The 23,150-nt window shown below is 29.2% G+C and overlaps 2 protein-coding genes across 2 annotated transcripts; both read right to left on the bottom strand.

The window, feature by feature from the left end:
- Positions 1-6,287: 6,287 nt before the first annotated feature.
- On the bottom strand, positions 6,288-8,829 carry LOC123295542 (facilitated trehalose transporter Tret1-2 homolog). The gene is made up of 2 exons (XM_044876927.1): positions 8,574-8,829; positions 6,288-7,862 (listed from the first exon to the last, which is right to left on the bottom strand). The coding sequence occupies exons 1-2, from the start codon at positions 8,701-8,703 to the stop codon at positions 6,541-6,543; spliced, it is 1,452 nt and encodes a 483-aa protein (XP_044732862.1). The 5' UTR covers positions 8,704-8,829; the 3' UTR covers positions 6,288-6,540.
- A 1,489-nt stretch (positions 8,830-10,318) lies between these two features.
- On the bottom strand, positions 10,319-22,781 carry LOC123296242. The gene is made up of 4 exons (XM_044877704.1): positions 22,556-22,781; positions 19,966-21,275; positions 14,024-14,162; positions 10,319-12,536 (listed from the first exon to the last, which is right to left on the bottom strand). Exons 1-4 carry the CDS (start codon positions 22,716-22,718, stop codon positions 11,215-11,217), a joined length of 2,934 nt encoding a protein of 977 aa, XP_044733639.1. The 5' UTR covers positions 22,719-22,781; the 3' UTR covers positions 10,319-11,214.
- Between the last annotated feature and the right edge of the window lie 369 nt (positions 22,782-23,150).

The following is a 23,150-nucleotide window of genomic DNA, read 5'->3' as shown; positions in this document are numbered from 1 at the left end:
TTTTTTTTTAATAAGCTTTATTATGCTTAAAAGACACATTGTAACACAGAAATAAGTCAAGAATATAATCTAATTTGTTTTAGAATATCAAGCTTTTTATAAGTCGACGTGGATACCTGTTGAAAGAACAAATGTTACTTTTTATTTCCTTGAATTCAAGAAAAAATAGATTTCATATTTTTTTGCTAAATTAAACGCAATCTATCATAAAAAGCAAGTGAAAACAAACAATTGATTGAGCTAATTGTTGAACTCCCTTGTAAAGAGACTGTTAAATGTCAGTGCTTGCATAATACAAAATTTCAACTCCTTCTATTTTATAGTTTTGTAGAAAATGGACACCAAAGTTTTGTCTTATTTTCACCCTCATGGGTAAACAATGATGTTTCGACGAAAAAATGTTTCAAACAAAAGTTGTTTATTTTTTTATAAGAGACATATTTGAACTTGTATTTTATCTCTAATGGTTTACAAGAAAGGTCCTACGAATCAAAGACCCAATTGATAAGGATGGGCGGACAACCGGAAATTGACTACTTAGGTGACTTTAAGAACAACTATATCAAAATTTTGTTCATATCTTCAATATTTCTAAGGGTTACAAACTTGGGAATTAAATTAATATACCATGATATACAATTTGTAAACCATATCGTTAGTCATTTATATTATTTGAAGTTAGAAGAGTTCTTATGGACGTTCTTATGTATAAAATAAGGAGATTGTATATGTTTATACATGAACCCAGCCGGTAAGATTCATCACTGAAAGTTATACACATACAATACCAATCACACACAGTAACATAAAACCATAACACGCCAGAACTCACAGTAATACATTCCCTCTTTGTTTTATATATAAGAACGTCCATAAAAACTCTTCTTACTTCATATATAGAGGGAGTAATAAAGGTTTGTATTAATAAAAAAAGAAGCAGACTTTCGTTTCAAGCTTTAACCCCTTTACAGGTAAAAGAACCTATAATCGTAAAATAGTGCCCCCTTTAAATGAATCAACTTTTGTAAGAAGTATTTTTTTCAAAATGTAAGTAAAAAATACGTTCTAAGTAAAATATAATAATAGCGATTCTTCAAAACAAAATTATTTGCGAATTGACTCACAAAATTTGGATTTATTTTTTTAACCTCTAACTTTTTAAATCCGTGCACAAAAACTCAACGGAGCGCAGAATTTTTAAAACTAAAGTTGAATGTTTTATCGGACTTTCAAGAGAATTATATATCTAATATGTAAATTATTATGATATCAGTTTACTACAAATATTATGTGTTAAGTTATGTAAAATTTATTATGAAAAGTTATTATCTCGTTATTATTTAAAGAACTTAAACGTAAAGATATTTTCCGAACGTATCTGAAAGTTTTAGTAATATTTTTTCTATAACTTTCTACAACTTTGTCTATATTTTCTTCTATGTATTATAATATGAGAACCACAACAATTTATCTTATTCCTCTGTGTCTATATTCACTTATTTTAATATCTATTAAGTTAGGTTATAGGGCCCAGGGCTAGTGTTTGTTAAACGAGAACCCTAATTTCCCTACGTCTACTTTTATCCTTTTTAGTTTGCAAAAAATTATATATGTAGATAGTTAAAAACAAAATTCAATTAAGAAAAACATCGGGGAGTGAAGAAATCTATAATCATCACATTTCCACTTGTGACTCAGAGATAGTGGACTGACCCAAATGGAATCCCAAAAAGCGTAAATATTTAAAAAAATTATAAACTGATAAAAGAGATCCGGCGTAGTGTACTCATTTCTACTGAATATTGTGGCTTAGTGATATAGTGCTGATTCGAAACGTCACAAGTCATGAATTCGATTCCCGTTATGATACGTGTATATTTTTACAATTATGGGAGCATCCATGAACCATGCCAAAAGGGGGGGGGGATTAGTTCAAATTCTAGGCTCTGCACGAAAGGCTGACAATGAAATCAAGTTACGCAATTTTCTTGATATAAATTTTTTTTTCACTATGAAAATAATTTGCAGTTTAAGTTTCGGTTTATGGATATTTAATTTCAAATTACTAGATATCTTTATAGTTTATGAATGCCATATTCTTACGATGCCGTAATGCCAGTGTTTCAAAAAATGCAAAATGGTTTCTTTACTTGATAATAAAAAAAAAAGAAACGTTACATCCGAGGGAGGATCCTAAGGTAGGGTTGTGTTCCAACGAGACTGGAATTTAGCCACGAAGTTTATGAACGCTCTCTACATAATACGGTTAGTTATCTGATGTCGAATTAGCCATATTACGCATAAAAATGTAAAACTACATTTGCTACCATGACATTTGAAAGTAAAATGAAAATTGATTAAAAAACGAAGAAGTTATGAGCATTTAAAGATTGTTGCCCAGCTTCTTGTAGCAAAACACAGTTTTATATGTATCTTTATAAGTATATCGGAAAATGACGTCACTAAACTATATCTTCCTATATCTGGCGTCACTAACCTATATAACCTATATCTTTTCAAAAACCCATTTCACTTTCCTGCCCATGCAATGAAAATTATTCACCTGACGTGGTAAAAAAAATTTAGTCAACATTCCTATAATCAGAACTATTATGGGTCATTTTGAATCTGCACTTTAGCAAAACATTCATAATATGTCAGTAAAATGAAATTTTGTACATTTTTTCTTTGGCTCAGTAATCTTGGACTTTTACAAAAGAGTATCGTAAACACGTACCCAGGGTGTATTTTATTTTAATTGCTGATGGCTCCTTTTTTTTACCTTTTTTTAAGCGTCTTCGGTATTCGTGAATAAGCGTCTTCGTGAATAAGCGTCTTCGTGATTGGTAACACTCTCTTTAAGTAGTCAAAATGTACAAAAGACCACTACTAAGCTCATTCCTTATTCAGCAAAAGAACCTTAGACAAGTGAAATTTAAAAAACTTAAAACTCTCCCGAAAAATGCAGTTTTATCCTTGTTCTGTCTAACCAAGATATATTTTCTTAAAATATAGCTAAGAAAACACCCTTCGATCACGCCACCTTCCAAAAAAAAATCTAAATCAGAATCCATTGAGAGCTACGATGCCACATATTCGTTGTGTGCGTAGTCATGGTAGGGACAATAAAATCGATGCGAGCGCTTCCAGTGAAAAATTTTGGCGATAAAGGAGGCTGTTATGACTAATTTGCAATTCTTTACATGTTAATCTTATAGAAAATGTCAAATTAAAATTATTGAAAAACACTAATTAATTAAACTTAAAGCACTAAAAATTGTGAAAATAAGAATTCAAATTGCATAAATATTATCTTTTAAATGTAAATTATCATAATTATTTATTTAAATTTGTGAGACAATAATATTAAATTTTCATAGTAAGTCATAAATGCAATCCATACAATTATAATATATGTATATGCATCCATACAATTCTATAATTAAAGTAGTGTATCGTTAACATGGAAACGTCTCCTTTAAAACTCACGCAAGGAGCGAATAGACGCACAGATACACACGCTAAACTTGTAAGACTTCTCTTTTTGCATCGGGGATGAAAAATAATAAATATTAGTGATGTTATATGGAGGTCGTGTAAAGCTTTTATCACACTTTCAAACAATTATTTTATGAGTACATTATTTTAATAATACTTTTAGCTAATAATAAATAAATACTCTTTGTGATAAATAACTTAGGTATATTATTTTCTATAATTTATTAAAATTTATTTATTTTATAAAACTTTTATAAAACGAGATAATTTTATAAATTTCTTTATAATTTTTAATCTGTCTTCTCTATTCATTAAATATATTTACTTTTTAAGTAGTTTTGTATTTAACTTTAATCAAATTATCTCTTCTATTAATTTATTCTTTGAATTATAACAGATTGAGATAAAGGAAATATCTAATTATTGTTGCGTAAACTTATAAAAATTATTGAAAAATACCAACATTTCCTGATCATAATTGAAAAGGGTTTTTCATTTAAAACTATAGAAGTTCGAATGATAGATATCATAAACATTTTCTATGTTATCTGAAAGAGTAGGGGAAAGTGTAATATAATGATCACTCAGCGTAAATGAACTTTGTTGTTTTAAATGAACCATTAAAGCCATCTACTATATTTATCGATAGATAGTTTCCATTTCATCCTATAAATCGTTGAGCAAAGATTTATGGCAATCCAAGACTGAACCTTAGATCATCTAATATTAGATAGGCCCATCGTCTACCAAGTATATACATTTTTGCTTCAAAAAGAAGATTAACAAATATAACAACACAGTATTCAAAAAGCTGACAGGCAAATACAATATTAGAGCATGATAAACAATGCGCATGATCGTATTGACGGAAGTAAGCAGCAGCTGCTTCAATACTTACTGTTTGTTTAATTAATTCTGTATAAAAGTTTAAAAAAATGGTTAAATAATGTTTTATTTGCAAGGAATATTTTAAAATATACATGTATCACAGGTTAGAAAAATTTAATTATTAAATAATATTTAATAAGTGGCAATTATTATGCTTCGTCAATTATTATCCTTCTCAATCACCTTGGAGAGATGGTTCTCACCCTTTTGCCAATACCAGTTACTATATTTTCAAAGGGTCGAACCATGCATGCAAATTATTGGACTTCTTTATCAAATGTGGTCAAATGAGTCGACTTTCCTAGTTTGGTAAGAATTTGAATTGACTTCCATTAACTGAAACTCTCATCACTGTACACTCTTTTTAGAATCTTTTTCGCCCGCAAAGACAAAATTACCAACCTTAAGCACACGAAGAAATGTTTGTAAATATGTGTGTCCTTCAGAAATTTGCTAAAATTATATTATTTAACGCAAGTTACTTTATTATCTAAATAAGATTTACAGTTTTGAGGAAAACAATTCAAGAGATAATAATTTTATGACACGTCATATAATTATTTATTTGTTTAAAAATAATTCTATAAAATTTTATCTAAAATTCTAACTTTACAAGTATACAACGCATTCTGTCACGGACAAACTTAATCCTATTAATAGGGATATAATATAATATACATTTATACAATCATGCTAAATTGTTATCATATGTGAAATTTACAATTTTACGTAAATAATTTATCCTAAAACTAAAAGACTAGAAAGGGATTTAAAAATATTTATTTCGATTACTATTCATTGCTTCGGAACCAAAATATTGATACAACTACAAAAATATAGAACGTAACAGAGAAGTATGGGACTTTTGAAAACGATGTTAAACTAAAACCCACTTCTACATTATTTTTACCATTTTAAAATTCACAAAAAAGCTTTTTAAAAAATTACATAAATTTATTGTTTCAATTTTATTATAAATTGTATTTTTAACTGAATTATGTAAACTTTATTTTTAACAATTTAAATTGTTATATTATATAAAAAAGCATACAAGAAAATTAACAAAATCTAACTGGGCTCTAGCATTGAGCTGCAGAATTTGAAGCATCTTATATATTACTATTCTAGCAACTTTTTTTCTGTCCTACCCTTACCAACCTTATTCCGTTATCAAATTCCATGATTCACCCCTCATTTTCAAGCATATTATGTCTAGGTTTGACGAAAAATATACTCATGGTCTAAAAATATACCGCTTAGGAAACAACACGCTAGACAAATATTTTGAACCAAAAAATATCATAATCTTAAATAATAAATTTATTAGGCAAACATGTTAGTTTTTACGAACATTCTCCTAATACTCTAGACATCTACTTACTATTTTTAATACATGTTCTCCTAATATTAATTTAAGGAAGGACTTTCGACTTTTTTCACCACTTTTCTACAAAATTTGTTGTTTGTTGTTTTTATTTACGGGTATAGGGTAACCACGGGTCACGGGAAATGCGGTAGCGCAATTCCACACGGGTCGAGCTAGTCTATTGTTATTTCCGTTCTTTCAGTGAATCTTTCATCTTCAGTGCAACAACAGTGCTTCAGTTTTCTATCAGTGCAACTATTGGTGTTCGGTTATCCTAGTATAGTTTATCATTTTCCTTATACTTTTCAAGTAAAGTCACAAGAAAATGTTGCAAGTTGCCAGATTCGACGAATTTATAACTGATTAATAATTTTCTTTATTTAAAAATACAATTTATGTAATGGTAAAAAATCGTTTGAAAAATTTGATGGATTTTTTACAGTGTTTTCAAAATCGCACACTTTTTTGCTCCATTCTGTATACATTTTATAAATTATAACATAATTTTAAATAAAAATCATTTTATTTTGTCCCTAAAAATTTATATTTTTGCTGTTGTGTCAACATAAATTATATCAATCTTTTGCTATTCGCACTCGGGCTATGATTTTGTCTGTAATTTTGAGCTATTTTAAGCAAATATTGCAGTAACATTAATGCGATTTTGGAGCAATGGATTTTAGAAAAACAATATTGAAAATTAATTCACGTATTTTAAGAATCCATTTTTTTTGTTATCCAATTCTAGTAGGTTTATAACGACGCAACCCTGACTTAAATAAGAAAATCTATTTAGCAATCCTTCTCAAATCATTCTGAATTTCTTCAAATGATTTTCCACGGGTTTCGGGTACAAAAACATATATAAATAATGCAGCAGCTAGACATAGAACAGAAAATACATAGAACGCAATATCATACGTTAAATTATCCGTTAATACTTGGAACATTTTTATTGTAATCGTATTGAAAACAGTTGATAAAATTACACAAATCGCAGATGCATTTGCTTTTACATTGGTTGGAAATAATTCTCCGATATATATGAACGGTATGCAATAAATACCCAAACCGACGGTTATTTTTAGGGATGTTAAACCAATAAATGGTACCAAGGAGAATTGATCAATATTTGGATACCCATGTTCTTGAAAAGAGAAAAATATACCAATTGCCAATAATGGAAAAACTGATGAGAGACATGAAGCCAGAAGTAAGATTCTTCGGCCAACTTTCTCAACTAAGCTTCCGCATAAAAAGACAACCACCAAATTGATAATTGATTGGAATATACCTCCGGCATCTGCAGACATAACACTGGAATTTGCTTTTTCAAAAATTACATTACAATACTGTGAAATTGCATTAGTTGCAGTTAATTCTGTACAACAAATTAATCCACCAGCCATAAACAAAGCCCAGCGATTGGTTTTTACCGTGAACAGGGCCAAAAAACTATTTTGTTGAGCATTGTCCTGATTTGTATCGCCTTCTTTCATTTGTTTTAATTCGCTGGTCACATTTGATCGACCGCGTAAAAATTTTAACGATTTTTCTGCATTAACGTAATCATTTTTATAAATTAAGTAATACGGCGATTCCGGAATGTAAAATAACAGTAGAAACGTTACCACTGGAAAAATACCACAAACGATTGTATTCATTTGGAAACTTAAAAATGTTCCGATAAAATATATAACGACAATCCCTATATTTACGAAAGTTGTCATAACAATTAATAGAATTCCACGAATTTCTGGCGATGCAATTTCGCTACAGTACACTAATACAACAGTGTATCCAATACCTACACTGATACCGGCTAAAAATCGAGCCACACATAAGGTGAATGCTGTGTATGAAAATATTAAAATAATTCCAGATATTACAAATAATACTCCAGTCCAGATTAATGTTAGACGTCGTCCATAGCGATCAGCTAACATTGATCCACCAATAGTTCCAGGAATAATTCCAACATTGAAGATACCGATTATTGTTACTGATTCTTCCGTGGTGATATGAATTTTTTCTGATCCATTTAACAAATCTGGTAAAATTGGCGATACCCACATGTAATGAATGCCAGTTATCAGAAATAACATTGAAGCTGAAAATATAATCAGAAATATAAAAGTCACATAATATAAATTTCCTCGACCAGAAATATTGTTTACAGTATAACTGTATTACTTAACGTAAAGCGTAACCAATTCCATACGCGGTATGCTTAGGGTAGCGAGTTCGATTCTCGCCGTTACAACAAAAACTCAATTTAATTAACGGTTGTGATGGGCTGGTGTAGTGCATGGTATATGCACGATGAAAGTGTACTCAGGCTTTGAAAATAATTGAAGAGCTGATAAATGAAATTATCAGCGGAAAAGGTGGTATCGTAATGGGCTGTATGGCCTTAATGTGTCTCTTGCGGGCAGCCCATATAAGTTAGCCTAACCTATGAGTCAACAGCACAAAGAAGTTGATTTTAAATTTGAAGAAATACAAGTGGGACCTGAGGTCGGTTAAGTTTACTAGTTAGTATTCCCAAAAAATTTGCGGAATTTCCTGAAATTCTTTAACCACAATTATTTTAGAATCATTTTTCATATCGTTTTAGCAATTTAAATCATAATTGTCAAATATTTTTGCCGTTGTTAACACCGCGCCAAAAATTTATCTAATATTAAACCGAAAACCTTTCCAAATCTTTCATCCTTAGATAACGGAATCACTATTAGATGCAAGACGTACTTTTAATCCCTCCCTTAGTTTATTAAGGAAAATATACAAATTTTGAATGAAATCAAATAATATTTCTTACCAATTAAAGAAACAACCCATTCTTGAAAATAATAATTTTTCTTGGTTCCAGCTGAAAGTTCAAACTCTTCAGGCTTTTCATTTAAAACTTCACTATACTTATAATCATTTTCTTTCTTAGTCTGCGCCATCCCGTTCTCGATTAGACTTTCTTCAACACTTCTTTTAGAAATGAATACACTTTGTTTGTGGGACTGATTTTGGCTAAATGATCTGTGTAAATTACTTGCCAATTATATTAATAATACCTAACGTAAAGAAACTTTCTTTTTTTATCATTAAAAAAAACGTCATTATCTCTTTTAATTTGCGACTTTTATAACGAATTTATTTTTATTATCTATTATGAAATGAAATCGTATAAAATTATAAGCCGATACTGCGCTAAAATTTTTGTTGGTATACTTATAAATTTTACAACCGTTTCTTTTATTTTTTATGGCTTTGAAATTTTAAACTTTAATCCAAAATGATATGTTAATGTTTTATATTTATAAAACAGTAACTCAGTTGCTCTTCAAGTGTACTGCCCCTAAAAACATAGTTACGAAATGAGACCGACTTTCTTTGTTTTTCATAAAAAATGTATACGTTTGAAAAAAAAGCAGCATCATTTGATATAATAAACTCAATCCTCACTGTTGAAAATAAATTAAAGCACCCAGATTTCTACTTGCTTGCAATGCCGCAATGTCACACGTCCTTCTGGCTAACGCACTCAGAAGAATGACCTACAATACTTTGGGCTGTTAGTTTTCTATTGGGATTGTCGGCCTGTCTACCGTAGACTTGCCACCGATTAACATTGGGTCATACAAAAAACTCTAAGTAGGTGGTGAAATATTGTCCATTGCATTTGGAGCTAATTTATCTTAAAATTTCTGAGCGTAAATTTATGCAAATATTTATAAAGAAATTTTTCCGTAACTTTTCATTCCTTCGTTGCTTTATGGGTAAGGTCCGAGACTTTTTTATAGTTTATTATATTGAAATATTAAAATACTGTTAAAGAGACCGTGGCTTTGTCATTGCAGTGCTCGCTTCTCATGCGCAAGTTCATCAGGTCGAAACTCATCCACGTCAATAGATTTTTTGTAAATTCTACATTGTTTAATAACTTCTGATGCTGATCTTTGGTAAGTTCTGATTACAGACTTTTGACATAAAACAGTACGAGTAACAGACACGATTATGGCTACTCTCCCCAATTTTACCTTTTGTCATATGTTAAATACTATCAGTGTACGAATTTTCATCAAAATGTTAAAATCGTTCCCGATATATATAAGGCGCAACGTAAATACTTGAAACCGGCGCCACGTACCTTCGGTACGTACCTCCGTGTATAATACACATTTTTTTTTTCATTGGTATTGATTTGAAAAATAATTGGATTAGTCGTTTATCGACACTTCGAAAATTGAACAAATTGTTAAATTAGATAGTTCGTTTTTGACCTTGATTATGAATCGAGCAGAATTATACCAGCCTTAATTACATAAACAAACAAAAATTTGTTCTTATATTGATAAATAAAGTTTCGCGACAATTTTCAGGAAAACAACGATTATTTCATTAAGATTTTTATGACATTCAAAATAATGTTGTAGGTATCTAATTATTTATTTGGTTTTTATAACTTTTGTATGACGACACACGCACATTCAATTTATTAATAAACTAAAGGCAGTGTGATAACGTTACATAGAGTGGGATTAAATAATTTGGTAGATTTTCGGGAAATTTTTTTATTTCTTTTTTTATAATTCAATTATTCAACATTTTTACATATTTAATAATAATCTATACATTTTCTTTCATAAAATTGTTGCTAAACACTTTGTACACAGTCAGTGCTTGGATGGGATCGATTGAGAACATTGTGTGTTGTTGCCTTTTTATTATTTAAAATAGTTTTATTATATCCATTGTATATCTTATACATACAAATTTTGCTTCAGAATGTTTCTGACAGTAAAACTCGGAAGATAGTCGTTGGATTGATTGAAATTTTGACAAGTCGTTGCACTTATACCCAAGAGTGTTTATTCATACATTGCATTCCAAATTTCTCACGGGAACGAATATTTATAAAAATTAAAAAAGGGATGGTAGTCTATTTTTATTTATTCCCTAATTAATTGCAGGCGAAGCTACATCAAAATGTGACCGAGTTTAGCTATAAGGCTTATAATTTCTATTTTCAAATGTAAAATAATTAATGTAAAAATAAAAAAAAATAAAAACACACAGTTCTTCCAAAGTTTTAAGTTTTCGCTTCTGTTGGCAGTCTTTATGACTGCCTATTGTTTTTTTAAACTTAATAACCAGATTAATTTTTACAAATTTTATTATTTCTTTTATTATTTAACATTTTTTTTAACAAATATTTAATCTTGTACGTACAAATTTACATAAAGTAATTTATCATATGCCCTTTGCTAAAAAAGCAGACATTTGGACTATACTTTGGCTTTGAAGATTATTTAAAAGAAAGACGGTAGGTTTTTTCAAAATTCCAAAAAACACATAATAGCGAATGACCCGTTTTTCTTTGAACGCACAAGAATGCGTTGTTCATCGATTTCCTGAGAGATTTGATACAAACCATTAATTATCTTACGAGTTAATATGAAGTAAATCTATTTAGTTATCCTACGTAAATCTTCTTGAATTTCTTCAAATGATTTTCCACGAGTTTCTGGCACAAAAACGTACACAAATATGCCACTAGCTATACATAAAAGGGCAAAGGCATAGAACGCAATATCATACGAGACGTGATCTGTTAATAACTGGTAGAGTTTTATTGCTAGAACATTAAAAACTGTCGCTAAAATTATACAAATTGCGGAAGCATTTGCTTTTACATTGGTTGGAAATAATTCTCCAATATATATGAACGGTATACAATAAATACCCAAACCTACGGTGAATTTTAGGGATGTTAAACCAATAAATGGTATCAAGGAGTATTGATCAATATTTGGATATCCACTTTCTTGAAAATAGAAAAATATACCAACAGCTATTAATGGAAAAACTGATAAAAAACACGAAGCTAACAATAAAACTCTTCTCCCCACTTTTTCTATCATGCATCCACATAAAAGAACAACTACCATATTGATAATTGATTGAACTATACCTCCGGCATCGGCTGACATAACACTGGAGTTTGCTTTTTCAAAAATTACATTACAATACTGTGAAATGACATTCGTAGCAGTTAATTCTGTACAGCAAATTAATCCACCAGCCATAAAAAGTGCCCAACGATTAGTTTTTTCCGTGAATAGGGCTAAAAAATTATTCGTTTGTTCACTGTCCTTGTTTGTTCCACCTTCTTTCATTTCTTTTAACTCTTGAGTTACATTTGATCGTCCTCGTAAAAATCGCAGCGATTTTTCTGCATTAACGTAATCCTTTTTATAAATTAAGTAATACGGCGATTCGGGAATGTAAAATAAAATAAGTAAAGTTACAACTGGGAAAATACAACAAATAATTGTGTTCATTTGGAAATTTGAAAATGTTCCGATAAAATATACAACAACCATTCCCAAATTTGAGAACGTAGTCATTACAATTAATAAGATACCGCGAATTTCTGGCGATGCAATTTCACTACAGTACACTAACACAACTGTTGCTCCAACACCTGCACTAAGTCCAGCTAAAAATCGAGCCATACATAAGGTGAATGCTGTGTATGAAAATATTAAAATAATTCCAGATATCACAAATAATACTCCAGTCCAGATTAATGTTAGACGCCGTCCAAAACGATCAGCTAACATTGATCCGCCAATAGTTCCAGGCACAACGCCAATATTTAAGATACCCAATATTGTTACTGATTCCGCTGTGGTGATATGAATTTTTTCTGACCCATTTAGTAAAGCTGGTAAAATTGGCGATACCCACATGTAATGGATACCAGTTACGAATAATAACATCGAAGCTGAAAATACAATGATTTTTAATAGATTGACAACTCTTGATTTAAAAAGAATTAATCATAGAAAAAACAGAAGCTAGCCAAATATTAATTCGAACTAGCTTAAAGGAGGCAGGTTCTATTAAATTCAAAATTTTGTTATCACAAAGAGTAATCTTAGATTTATGAAATAAAGGATTCAAAATAAATCAAATAAGAAACTGTTGAGTTTAATTTTATAAATGAATAATATTGTCTTCACTGTAGTAACTCTTGCATCGATTTCTTTGAAATTATTGAATAGAACTGATTTTTAGAAGAAAAATCTGGATTTTTTAATGTTGTTCAACTTTCTATGACTAATTTGCGGTTCTTAAGTTTTTTATACTGAATTTGGGAGCAAAATGCTTTATACAATTTCAATTCTAATCGATGATATAATTAGTCATGTGCTACATTAATTTAATATTAACGTTTATTAGATAATTATTTATTAAATAAGTAAAAATTACTTGATAAATATTAATTATTATTTAATGAACCTTTAACATTTCAGGTAGGTCAATATAGTAATTACTCACGCAACCAGATTACGAACAGAACTGCAAGTGAACGTGTTTCTAAGTATTTTCTTTTGCTAGGTCCATAAAATTGGCGAGCTCAACTTAAAAATATTTAATTGAGATAAGTTGAAAATTAGAAGCTTTTTAGGTGCAGTTTAAGTGAGTAAACAATAAATTAAAATCGTTTGTGCTTCTAATTTATCGTTTACATGTCTAAATTGGACCTAGAAAGCTGCTAATTTTCATCTAAACCAAATTCAATATCTTTAAGTTTGGCTGGCCAATTTTATAAACTTAAAAAAGAAAGTGATAGATTTCGTTCCCATTACTGGAAAAAATAAGGAATACTACCGAGAAAGTAAAAAATAAGAATAGTTTCACAACTTAAACAAATTACTCGGGTTGCTTGCGCTACAAGTTGATATGTTTGTGGCAGCAATTTGATGATGTATAGCTTTTGATTGAGTTATACGCTATGGTTTCAAATCAATCAGTCGAAATCGAAATTTGTTTACAATACATTTTCTTACATAATATTAAGATTTTGTTAATATATTACACAAAAGATTTAATTCGGAAATGTTCAATTTGCTTGACAGCGCGTAATTTGTTCAAAAAAACTGGTTCGACAATACGTAAAAGCACATTCGACAAAGAAATGCGGGGGGTTTCGAATGCAAATATTGAGTTTCTTGTTAAATAACTTTTTCTTTCCGCGAACGTCTTTCAAAATTCTCAAAAAATTATAACTTGTTTTCATCGAAGGTGTTAATAAATTTTCGCCTTCGTATTCAAAAACTATAAAACAAAATCATTCGAATGAGTTGCAGTTGATCCCGATAAGACCACCTTTCCTGGGATACCAATATACATTCTCGAAAATTTGAGTTTTATTAAAAGGCGCGATTTTCTTGATTTAGATATGTAGGTACTTTAAATATTTCTTACCGATAAAAGAAACAATCCATTCTTGAAAATAATAGCCTTTCTTCGTTTCTATTGAAAGTTCAAACTCTTCAGGTTTCTCATTTAAAACTTCACTATATTTATAATCATTTTCTTTCTTATTTTGAGCCATCATGTATTCGAATCAATCTTCTAATAACATAATTCTGTTAAAAATTAGAGCACTTAGCTAACTGTATCGAACTGATTCTGTCTAAAACTGACCTATATATCTTTATTATCTGACACTTTAAATATCTTATTAAGTGCTTTTTTCTTCAAATCCCGTTATCAGTAAAAATTAACAACATTGTAACTTTGTTGAATTTTATTAAAAATTATTTATTATAATAATGATGTTGCAAAAAAACTTTTAAGCTGTTTAATTTAGAGTTAATATTAATTTCTAACATCACTTTATTATTAAATTTATGAATCCTTGATGATTTTATGAATACGTATTAAAAATTGTTTTCTTACTACTAAAGCTAAATAATATTTGTCTGTTGTAGGTGATTAAAATGATTCGTAAATTTAACAATCAGTCAGTTACCCTGTAATAGTAAACTAAATATATCTTAATGTATAATGATTTGTACCCTTTATTGGACGCATCATATAAGGTCACGAAATTAGTCTAATTATCATTGACGATATCTTATTATTCAGTTGAGAGAATTGAATGAAATTAGTATGTATGAAACTTGAATAGGAAATTAAAAAATAATAATATACAGGCATAGGATTTGCAATCCTACGACTGGCGATACCTGAAAAATGATTCGGGACTTGCATCAACTGTTCGAATGCCTTTAAAAAACATTTCTGGTCTACTTCGATAATTTTCCTTCTTCATATAAACATTCAGAGAAAGCGCCAAGGCATTTTTAGACTTAGGATTGAAATTATTTGTACCTTATTTTCAACTTGGATGATGAATTTTGTTATAACTTCATGAATGCAGACGAAAAATAAGATTAAAATTTTTCGATATCTGCTTTGGTTTTCGAAATATCGAAAGCTAAATAATTAAACAAAATTTTCAATTTCCGATAATTGTAATATTACTTTAGATATGAAAAAATTTTATTTTTACTTTTCGTCTTATGTTGTCAAGTTATAACATTATTCACCATCAAAATTGAAAAAATTTATGAAAGGCATTTATTTTTTTTAATTTATACTCCCACTACTGTGCTCATACATCCTTAATTTAAAAAATTTATTTTTTTTTTTAATTTCCACCAACTATTTTGGAGAAATCTATGAAAACATATCATACATCTACCGCAGTTTCCATAAGACCAATGTTAAATATGAATACTTTTGAAGTCATTACTTATTTAAAAAATCGGGAAACCCCCCTTAAACTTTTCAGAATTGACATAGACTTAGTCCAACTTCATATACAAAAAAATCTAGCCTTTGATTTGATGATTTCTTCAAATTCAAATGGCTCCATACAAAAACCTGTACTACGGAGAGAATTTAATTTAAACACAATTCCAGTTGTAACCACAGATGGTTTTTTTTATCCTTGTAATAAATGCGATAAATTTGAGGAGACCAATAGATGGTTCAATATTTACATGTATAAAAAATATTTCAATTATATTAATTGTAAAATTACATCAATAAAAAAAATGCTGTGTATTAAAAAGCTTTTATTGTTTTTAATACATTTTTCCGCACACATTAAAACGTCTCCAAACACAAACGCGTGACGTCACACGTTTATACAAATGCAAATTTCTTCTAAGCAATATAAGATACGAAAATTTGTGTCAAGTCATGCTAACTTAACAAAAATCATGGTTGAAAAGGTAATCCTTGCATTTCTAGGTATCTATTAAAAATTAAAAACGCAACGTATTAAACGTTTTTTTTCTTACTAAATTCGAAATATTTCGAAATAATAGAAAGTAGAGATATTTGGTTACAAATTTGATTTGATATAAAACAAGTGATAACAAACAATTGACTGAGTTAATTGTTGAAATATAATGCATAGATAGTGTTGATTACTCTATCACATTACACATACATACATGTCACACATACATAACTGATATTCTTATATAATACATACTATACAATTTACGCCTAATTTGCGCCGTCACGGATAAACAGTGATGTTTACGAAAAAATGTTTGCAACAAAAGTTGTTTATTTTTTGATAAGGAACATTTTTTCATAAACTTTTGTTCTATCTCTAATGGTTTACAAGATGAGTCCTACGGACCCAAGACCCAATTGACCTATGTTGCTCATTTACCAACTCGACCACACTTTTTACGTCTTGAGTACGCTGTAAAAATCTCATCTTGTTATCATTTTTTGTTTTTGAGTTATCGGGTTGACAGACGGACGGAAGGACGGACAGCCGGAAATGGACTAATTAGGTGATTTTATGAACACCTATACCAAAATTTTGTGCGTAGCATCAAATTTTTAAGCGCAACAAAGTTGACACTAAACTTAGTATACCTTGCATATTACATATTTGCATGGTTTAAAAAGGTATAATACAATTTTTCATTATTTTAAAATAGTGTTTAAATTTTGTCTCGCTTTTATAACTAAGCTCTATTTCCTGTAGTTGCTGATGAAACCTTCTATAGAAAAATTTCGTTTGTGTCCATTAAAATACTTGCTTGAGTATTATTACTATTAAAATACTAGTCAGTCAAAAATAACTTTTATGTATATTAAAATACTAGCTTCATACCCAACCACTTTGCTGGGTTTAAAAGTAAAGGTCACGGTATTTTAGCCTTCACCTCTCTTGCTCTCACTTATCGCCCTTCAATTACACTCGAAATACGTCTAGGAATTCTTTTACACAGGTAAACGTATATGTACAGTTTTCAACTTTTTTTGAAATGTCACATAGTCATAATTAATTGAGATATCCCTCATCATTTTTACAGAAATCTTTAATTTATAGTTCAAAATGATGTTATTAGATGGCGTAGTTAAATGTCATGGGCTTAATTAATTTTTTTTATGTACATCTTATTTAATTTTTTTATATATATAGCTCATGTGTTATTTTGATGTATGAGCTATATTATTGTTGAGTTTCATTCAAATCGATTCTGTAGTTTTTACGTGAAAGCGTAACACACAAACAGTGTTACTTTCACATTTATAATATAAAGGAATGAAAAATCACTGATATTTCACTGCAGTATTATCAATGAAAATATATATCAGATTAGATAAATCACTGAAGTGAATCTGCGATGTTTTGAATAGATCACCTTAAAACCTTCGCTCTAATTAAATGATAATTCATGGCCGTTTAAAACTTAATTTAATGTTAAACAAGTGAAAACAAACAATTGACTGAGTTAATTGTTGAAATACCATGTATGGGCACTGTTGGTTACTCTACCTATACATGTCACACATACATAACTGACACATACCTACTATAAAATTTGCATCTAATGTGTGCCATCGTGAGTAAACAGTGACGTTTACAAAAAATGTTTCAAACAAAAGTTGTTTATTTTTTGATAAGGAACATTTTTTACATTTAAACTTTTGTTGTATCTCTAACGGTTTACAAGACCCACTCGTCCTATGTTGCTCATTTACGAACTTGACCTCACCTTTTACGTCCTGAGTGCGCTGTAAAATTTGCATGTTAAAATAAAAAAAACAATTTTATTTTTTTTTCTGTTTTTTATCGATTTGTAATTTGAGCTTTCTATCTGATTAGAACTAGATCAAAATACTAAGGGGCAATTAATCTAAAAAAAATTTTTTAATATAATAAACAGCTCATTTGCTCAATATATGAGTATTTTTCAATATATCTACAGATCTCACTACAGGCACATGGTTTTAGGTGAAGTCTTAAAAACTACTCATCCGATCTATCATGATTAATTGTTTTATCAACGAAATTATTTAATTTATTTAAGTAAATAAAATTGTGACATGAAATATCTTTAATTACTTTCTAATCTTAAGTAAAAATGTCAATACTTACCTAATACAAAAAAACAAATTTTAACAAAACCGTATGGATATGGCCTTTAGAAGCCAGATTAATCGTTTCCTGAAAAATGTTCTTATTGATGGGATAATTTATTCGTGATTAATGGGACAGCAAATATTTGCCGAAAGACACACACACCTAAACATACATGCATGTTTTTCTTAATATTATTGGAACTATTTTCCTTATCGTACGTTCGGTGGATGGGGATAAGAAAAAAAAAGTTCTGAAAGAGGTCATAGTCTTGTAGTTACAGTGTCTGCTCCTCATTCAAAGATCGTGAGGTCGAAACCCATCCACGTCGGTAACTTTTTTTTAAATACTACTTTATTAATTTGATTCCGATCTTTGGTAACTTCTTATTACTGTTCTTTAAGGTGGCTTTTGACATAAAATTGTAAAAGCATCTTTCGTTTTCATTTACTTTGAACAGTTATCAAAAAAAAATTTATTATTTTCTTTGGTAATTTATCCATAAAATTAAATAGATAGCCCTCATAAAATAATTTTGCATGTACTGCCCATGGATAATTTAGATATTCCTCCATATTTAATGATATTTATTTTTATAATAATAATTAATAATGAAATATCTATTTTTATAAGTCTATTTCCATTCCTCTATTGTCCTTGTTATTCAATAACTCATAATTTATAACGATAGGAACATAGTTCTTACCAGGTGTCCCAAGATAACTCTCGCTCTTTTGTTTTTGTATTGTAAACATCTCAAAATTGGATATCACAAAAATTTTCTTTTACGAGGGAAAACAATATTTTCCTATCAGAAAGTAAAAGATAATGCATTTCAATAATAATCATAGTCTATATAGGTCATTAATCTTTCCAGCTCGATAAATAAATCGTGCAATGATGCATTTATTGTTTTTATTCAATTTTCCTATCTGAAAATCTTTACAATTGTAATTTAGACTTCAATTCAGACAAAAATACTTAAAAATAAATTTTGGCTTTAATTTTTTTTTCAATTGAATTTATTAAAAAATTAATCCTAAATATATAAATCTTATTTTTAACTATATGTACAATTTTATCTCACATTATTTCGAGTATTTGGAGTTTTTTGACCTAAATAAGTCATCATATCTTTATTTATATTAGGGTGTGACCTTGAAAATGGAATGTTTGATGCTTCAAAAGAAAGTTCTTATTTGATTGTATCGTTAACTAGAAAAAGACCCACTCGTTAAAAGAAATATCAAACATATTAACCGAGATTTCTAAAGGTTGTTAGCCGCTTAAATATGAATTTTCTTTAAGCCTTTCGGGAATATACTCATGTTTATCTGAACTGTTTTTAAAATAATCCAAAATATTTGGCTATCAATTTACTTACAATAAAGTGCCCTTTGTCGAAAGAGCAGCCACAAGAAAAGCTGTGTGTAGAGATGAGAAAGCTTTCCTTGGGAAAATCTATTCGTAAATTTTCAATTTCCTTCTTGACTTACACGGACGAGAAATGTTTTAAGAAAATATTTCAAGAATAATCGAACGATTTTTCGCGTGCGTCGTCTATTTAGACTGCATTATCGTCTGCTAAATATTGGAAACATTTCAACTGATGCGATTAAGGATACAAATGATGCGAAAGAAAATGTTGTCTAAAACTTTCGGTTTTTTGTCGACGGCCGCGAAAAATATCGCTACGGAGTAATTTTCAGCAGCGTTGAGTAATTTTTAAGATGGTGTTAATTAAAAATTTGCTCCATCTTAACACGCTAATTCATTGCCAAGTATTATCTAGATTTTAGACAAATATGAGTATATTTCCGCAAATAATTTTGCGCCGTAGATGTTTTCTCCTTAATATTTTTATACAGGAGGTATTAACTATCACCCTGTCTTAGAAACAGATGTTAAACTTGGATTATTTACAATATTTTGTGCTTTGCGGTTTTAATTATCTTTTAGATGACTTTTTTAATCGCGCTTGAATTTCTTCCAAAGATAATCCTTTCGTTTCTGGTACCATAAAATAAATAAATGGTAACATCAGTAGCGTAAATCCAACATACATAATAAATGTACCCGGATAACTAAATTCTGAATACATGAGCTCATACATTTTATTGGCACAAACTCCAACAAGTGATCCATACACGGAAACAAACGAGGCTGCATGTGCTTTAACCGTTGTTGGAAATATTTCACCCAATAATACATATGGAATTGGTGAAAGTCCAATTCCATACGAAAATTTATAAATGACAATAGCGATTAATGGTGTTAGCCGAAAATATTCGATGTACTCATACTTTACATTATCTTGAAGATAAAAATAACACCCTAACATAGCTAGTGGAAATGTTGCTATGAGTGCGGAAATCATTAAAAGTTTTCTTCTACCCAAAAGATCGATAAGACTTCCACAAAGAAATACTACAGCAAAATTCATTACGGCTAATAGTACACCGCATGTTTCAGCTGAAATACTTGAATGACCTTCTTCGAAAATTACTTGAGAATATCCAAAAATTGCGGTTGAACCGGTCCATTGTTGGCCTTTTAACAGCACACATATAATAATCAATGATTTCCGATTGGTTGGATTTGTTAATAAGTCCCAAAATGATGTTTTACCTTTTGCCGTTTCCTCTCTATTACCTTCAATTAATCGTTTCAATTCTTCACGTACATTTGATTTTTTTCGTAGGAATTTCAATGTTTTTTCCGCCCGATCGAAATCTTGTTTTATAATAAAATGATAAGGAGTTTCTGGCAAGTAAAAAGAAAGGATTAACATGATAATTGGAAATATTGTACAAATCATTGCATTTGTAACAATTGGCAAGTATGCTCCAAGTATAAATGATAAAAGTATTCCAGCACTCATGGATAATCCATAGGATGTACCTAATTTTCCGCGAATTTCTGGTGATGCAATTTCACTTATATACATTGGTATCACAGAAAAACATGCACCCACACTTATCCCACTGATAAATCGTGCGATATAATAATGCATAACATTTTCAGCCATAACTGTTACTATCGATGATATAATAAATGGTATTGAAATGAATAAAATTGATATTCGACGTCCATAAACGTTTGCAATAATCGAACCAAGTATACATCCAGGAACGGCTCCAACTTGTAACAAACTCATAACCCATACAGATTGTTTCATTGTTATGTGAATTTTAAAAGCACCAGATAAGAGTGCTGGTAGTATTGGACCAATCCAGGCGAATTGTATACCTGATATCAACATTCCAAGGGATGCTGAAAGAAGAAAATTTTTTTAACACGTTATATTTGTGCAAAATAAAATTTAAACAGTTTAAGATGTAATTTCTAAAAGTAGAAGTTTTTTAATTTTTTATCTATAGAAGGTGGAACAACTTTGTGTTTACTTTTGCTTCTTAGGTGTGTAATTAACATTTAATTAAGTGATTATCGAATAATGTTTGAGGGAAAATAAAATATTAGAGCAGAGTTATTTAAATAATTAAATTCATTTAAAGTAATTTCACCATTTTTCTACCATAAGTTTTTTTTAAATTTACTGAATACGACTTATATTAACCTTTACACCTTTACTCCCGTGATGAGAGAAATTCTGACAATTTCTGAAGGACTTGAAAAAAATATAGTTTTGAAAACTGTAGATAGATTGAAAAATTCTGATAAATTCATAATTCATAAATAGATAAAATTATATGAAGATAGAAAAAGTTTCACACTTATATACCATTTTATGACCAAGTTATTTATGTTTTATCGAGCTTGAGCAAAATGCTCATAGAACGAGCAAGGACGGGCCAAGAAGCCTGAATTTATTTTAGTAAAATAGTATGCAATAATTCTGCGAAATTTGATCTCATATTTGACTTAAAAAGTGTGAAATTTTACGAATAAAAAAAAAAAATTTAACTAAAAATTATGTTTATTTAAAAATTTCACAAGAATCGAACAAAATTTTTGTATTAAATTATGAATTATGTGTGTTCGATTACGTTATCAAAATCACATCCTTCCTGGTAAAGTATTTAAATCGATTTTTGAGAAATTATTATTAAATTTGACAAATGTTTGTCCAATTTTTCAAGATTTTGGTGCCCTAAAGTGTACATTTGAAACAAGGGTGTCAAAGCTGGCTTCGATTGCAACGCAACCATCGTCAGTAGCTAAATTTTTTATATAACACATTAAAAATATTCTTTACAAGTTAAAAATTTCTAGTATCTTTACATATTTAGTTTTACATATTAATTTCTAACTTTGTTAAGAATGTTTGTAATATGTTAGCTACTGCCGATGGTTACGATACACTCGAAATATCGATATTTAGGGAAATGTAAGTTTATTATATGTTTTTTCATTCTGTTTTTAAAATAAAATTTCTTAATATACAATTTTATTTCGAGTATCTTGGTATTTATTTCAATAATTATATTTTTGTAGATTTTAATGTTTAGAAAATAAAGAATTTTAAAAAAAATATGAGAAGTACCTGAATGTAAATTTTATAAGCTTGATATAATTTTTCAAATTATACTTACATATTCCAGTCGAAATATATTCTTGTGTAAAATTCGACTTTTCCTCCTCTTCCTCAGTAAATTTCGATTTTTTTTCACCATCTTCAACGGCAACCGTATCATATTTATAATCCCAACTTTCCGATCGTGTATTATCATCTCCTCCAACTGACGGTAAAGTCATTATTAGTTGGATTCAATGCAATTTATTTCTTAAACAAATTAATTCGAACTTGGTTTAATTCGTTTAAATTGAAATATTTAAAACTTAAAACAACCGGAAGATTTGAATTAAAATTGACAACATGAGCGTAGACTCATGATATTCAATCTAATAATAATGCTTAGTAATTTTTTGTTGTTAAATTTATCAAAAAAAATTATAAATAATTTTCTATATATTACCTAAATCATATTTTTTTTCTTATCTAAATTAAATATACAGAAGTTTTATGATTTCTATACAAAATTAATCCCTGAGTGTTAAATAACTAGACCCTAAATATGATATTCTATTGTAAATAAATCATATTTATAAGTTTGAGATGTAATCAAGTTATTTCATCCCTTTCGAAATTATTAAATCATACAGATAATTAACTGAAAATACAGGGTC

This window comes from Chrysoperla carnea, chromosome 3 (assembly GCF_905475395.1).
Source record: "Chrysoperla carnea chromosome 3, inChrCarn1.1, whole genome shotgun sequence".
NCBI lineage: Eukaryota > Metazoa > Arthropoda > Insecta > Neuroptera > Chrysopidae > Chrysoperla > Chrysoperla carnea.
The sequence above is the reverse complement of the archived record's forward strand: the minus strand, read 5'-3'. Positions and strand labels throughout refer to the sequence as shown.

Coding starts and splice junctions, on each gene's coding strand:
- LOC123296242 (XM_044877704.1), bottom strand. CDS start 22,718: ATGACTTTACCGTCAGTTGGAGGAGATGATAATACACGATCGGAAAGT. Junction 21,276..22,555: donor ATATATTTCGACTGGAATAT/GTAAGTATAATT, acceptor TTCTTCTTTCAG/CATCCCTTGGAATGTTGATA. Junction 12,537..14,023: donor ATGGATTGTTTCTTTTATCG/GTAAGAAATATT, acceptor TTGTATTTTCAG/CTTCGATGTTATTATTCGTA.
- LOC123295542 (XM_044876927.1), bottom strand. CDS start 8,703: ATGGCGCAGACTAAGAAAGAAAATGATTATAAGTATAGTGAAGTTTTA. Junction 7,863..8,573: donor ATGGGTTGTTTCTTTAATTG/GTAAGAAATATT, acceptor TTATATTTTCAG/CTTCAATGTTATTTCTGATA.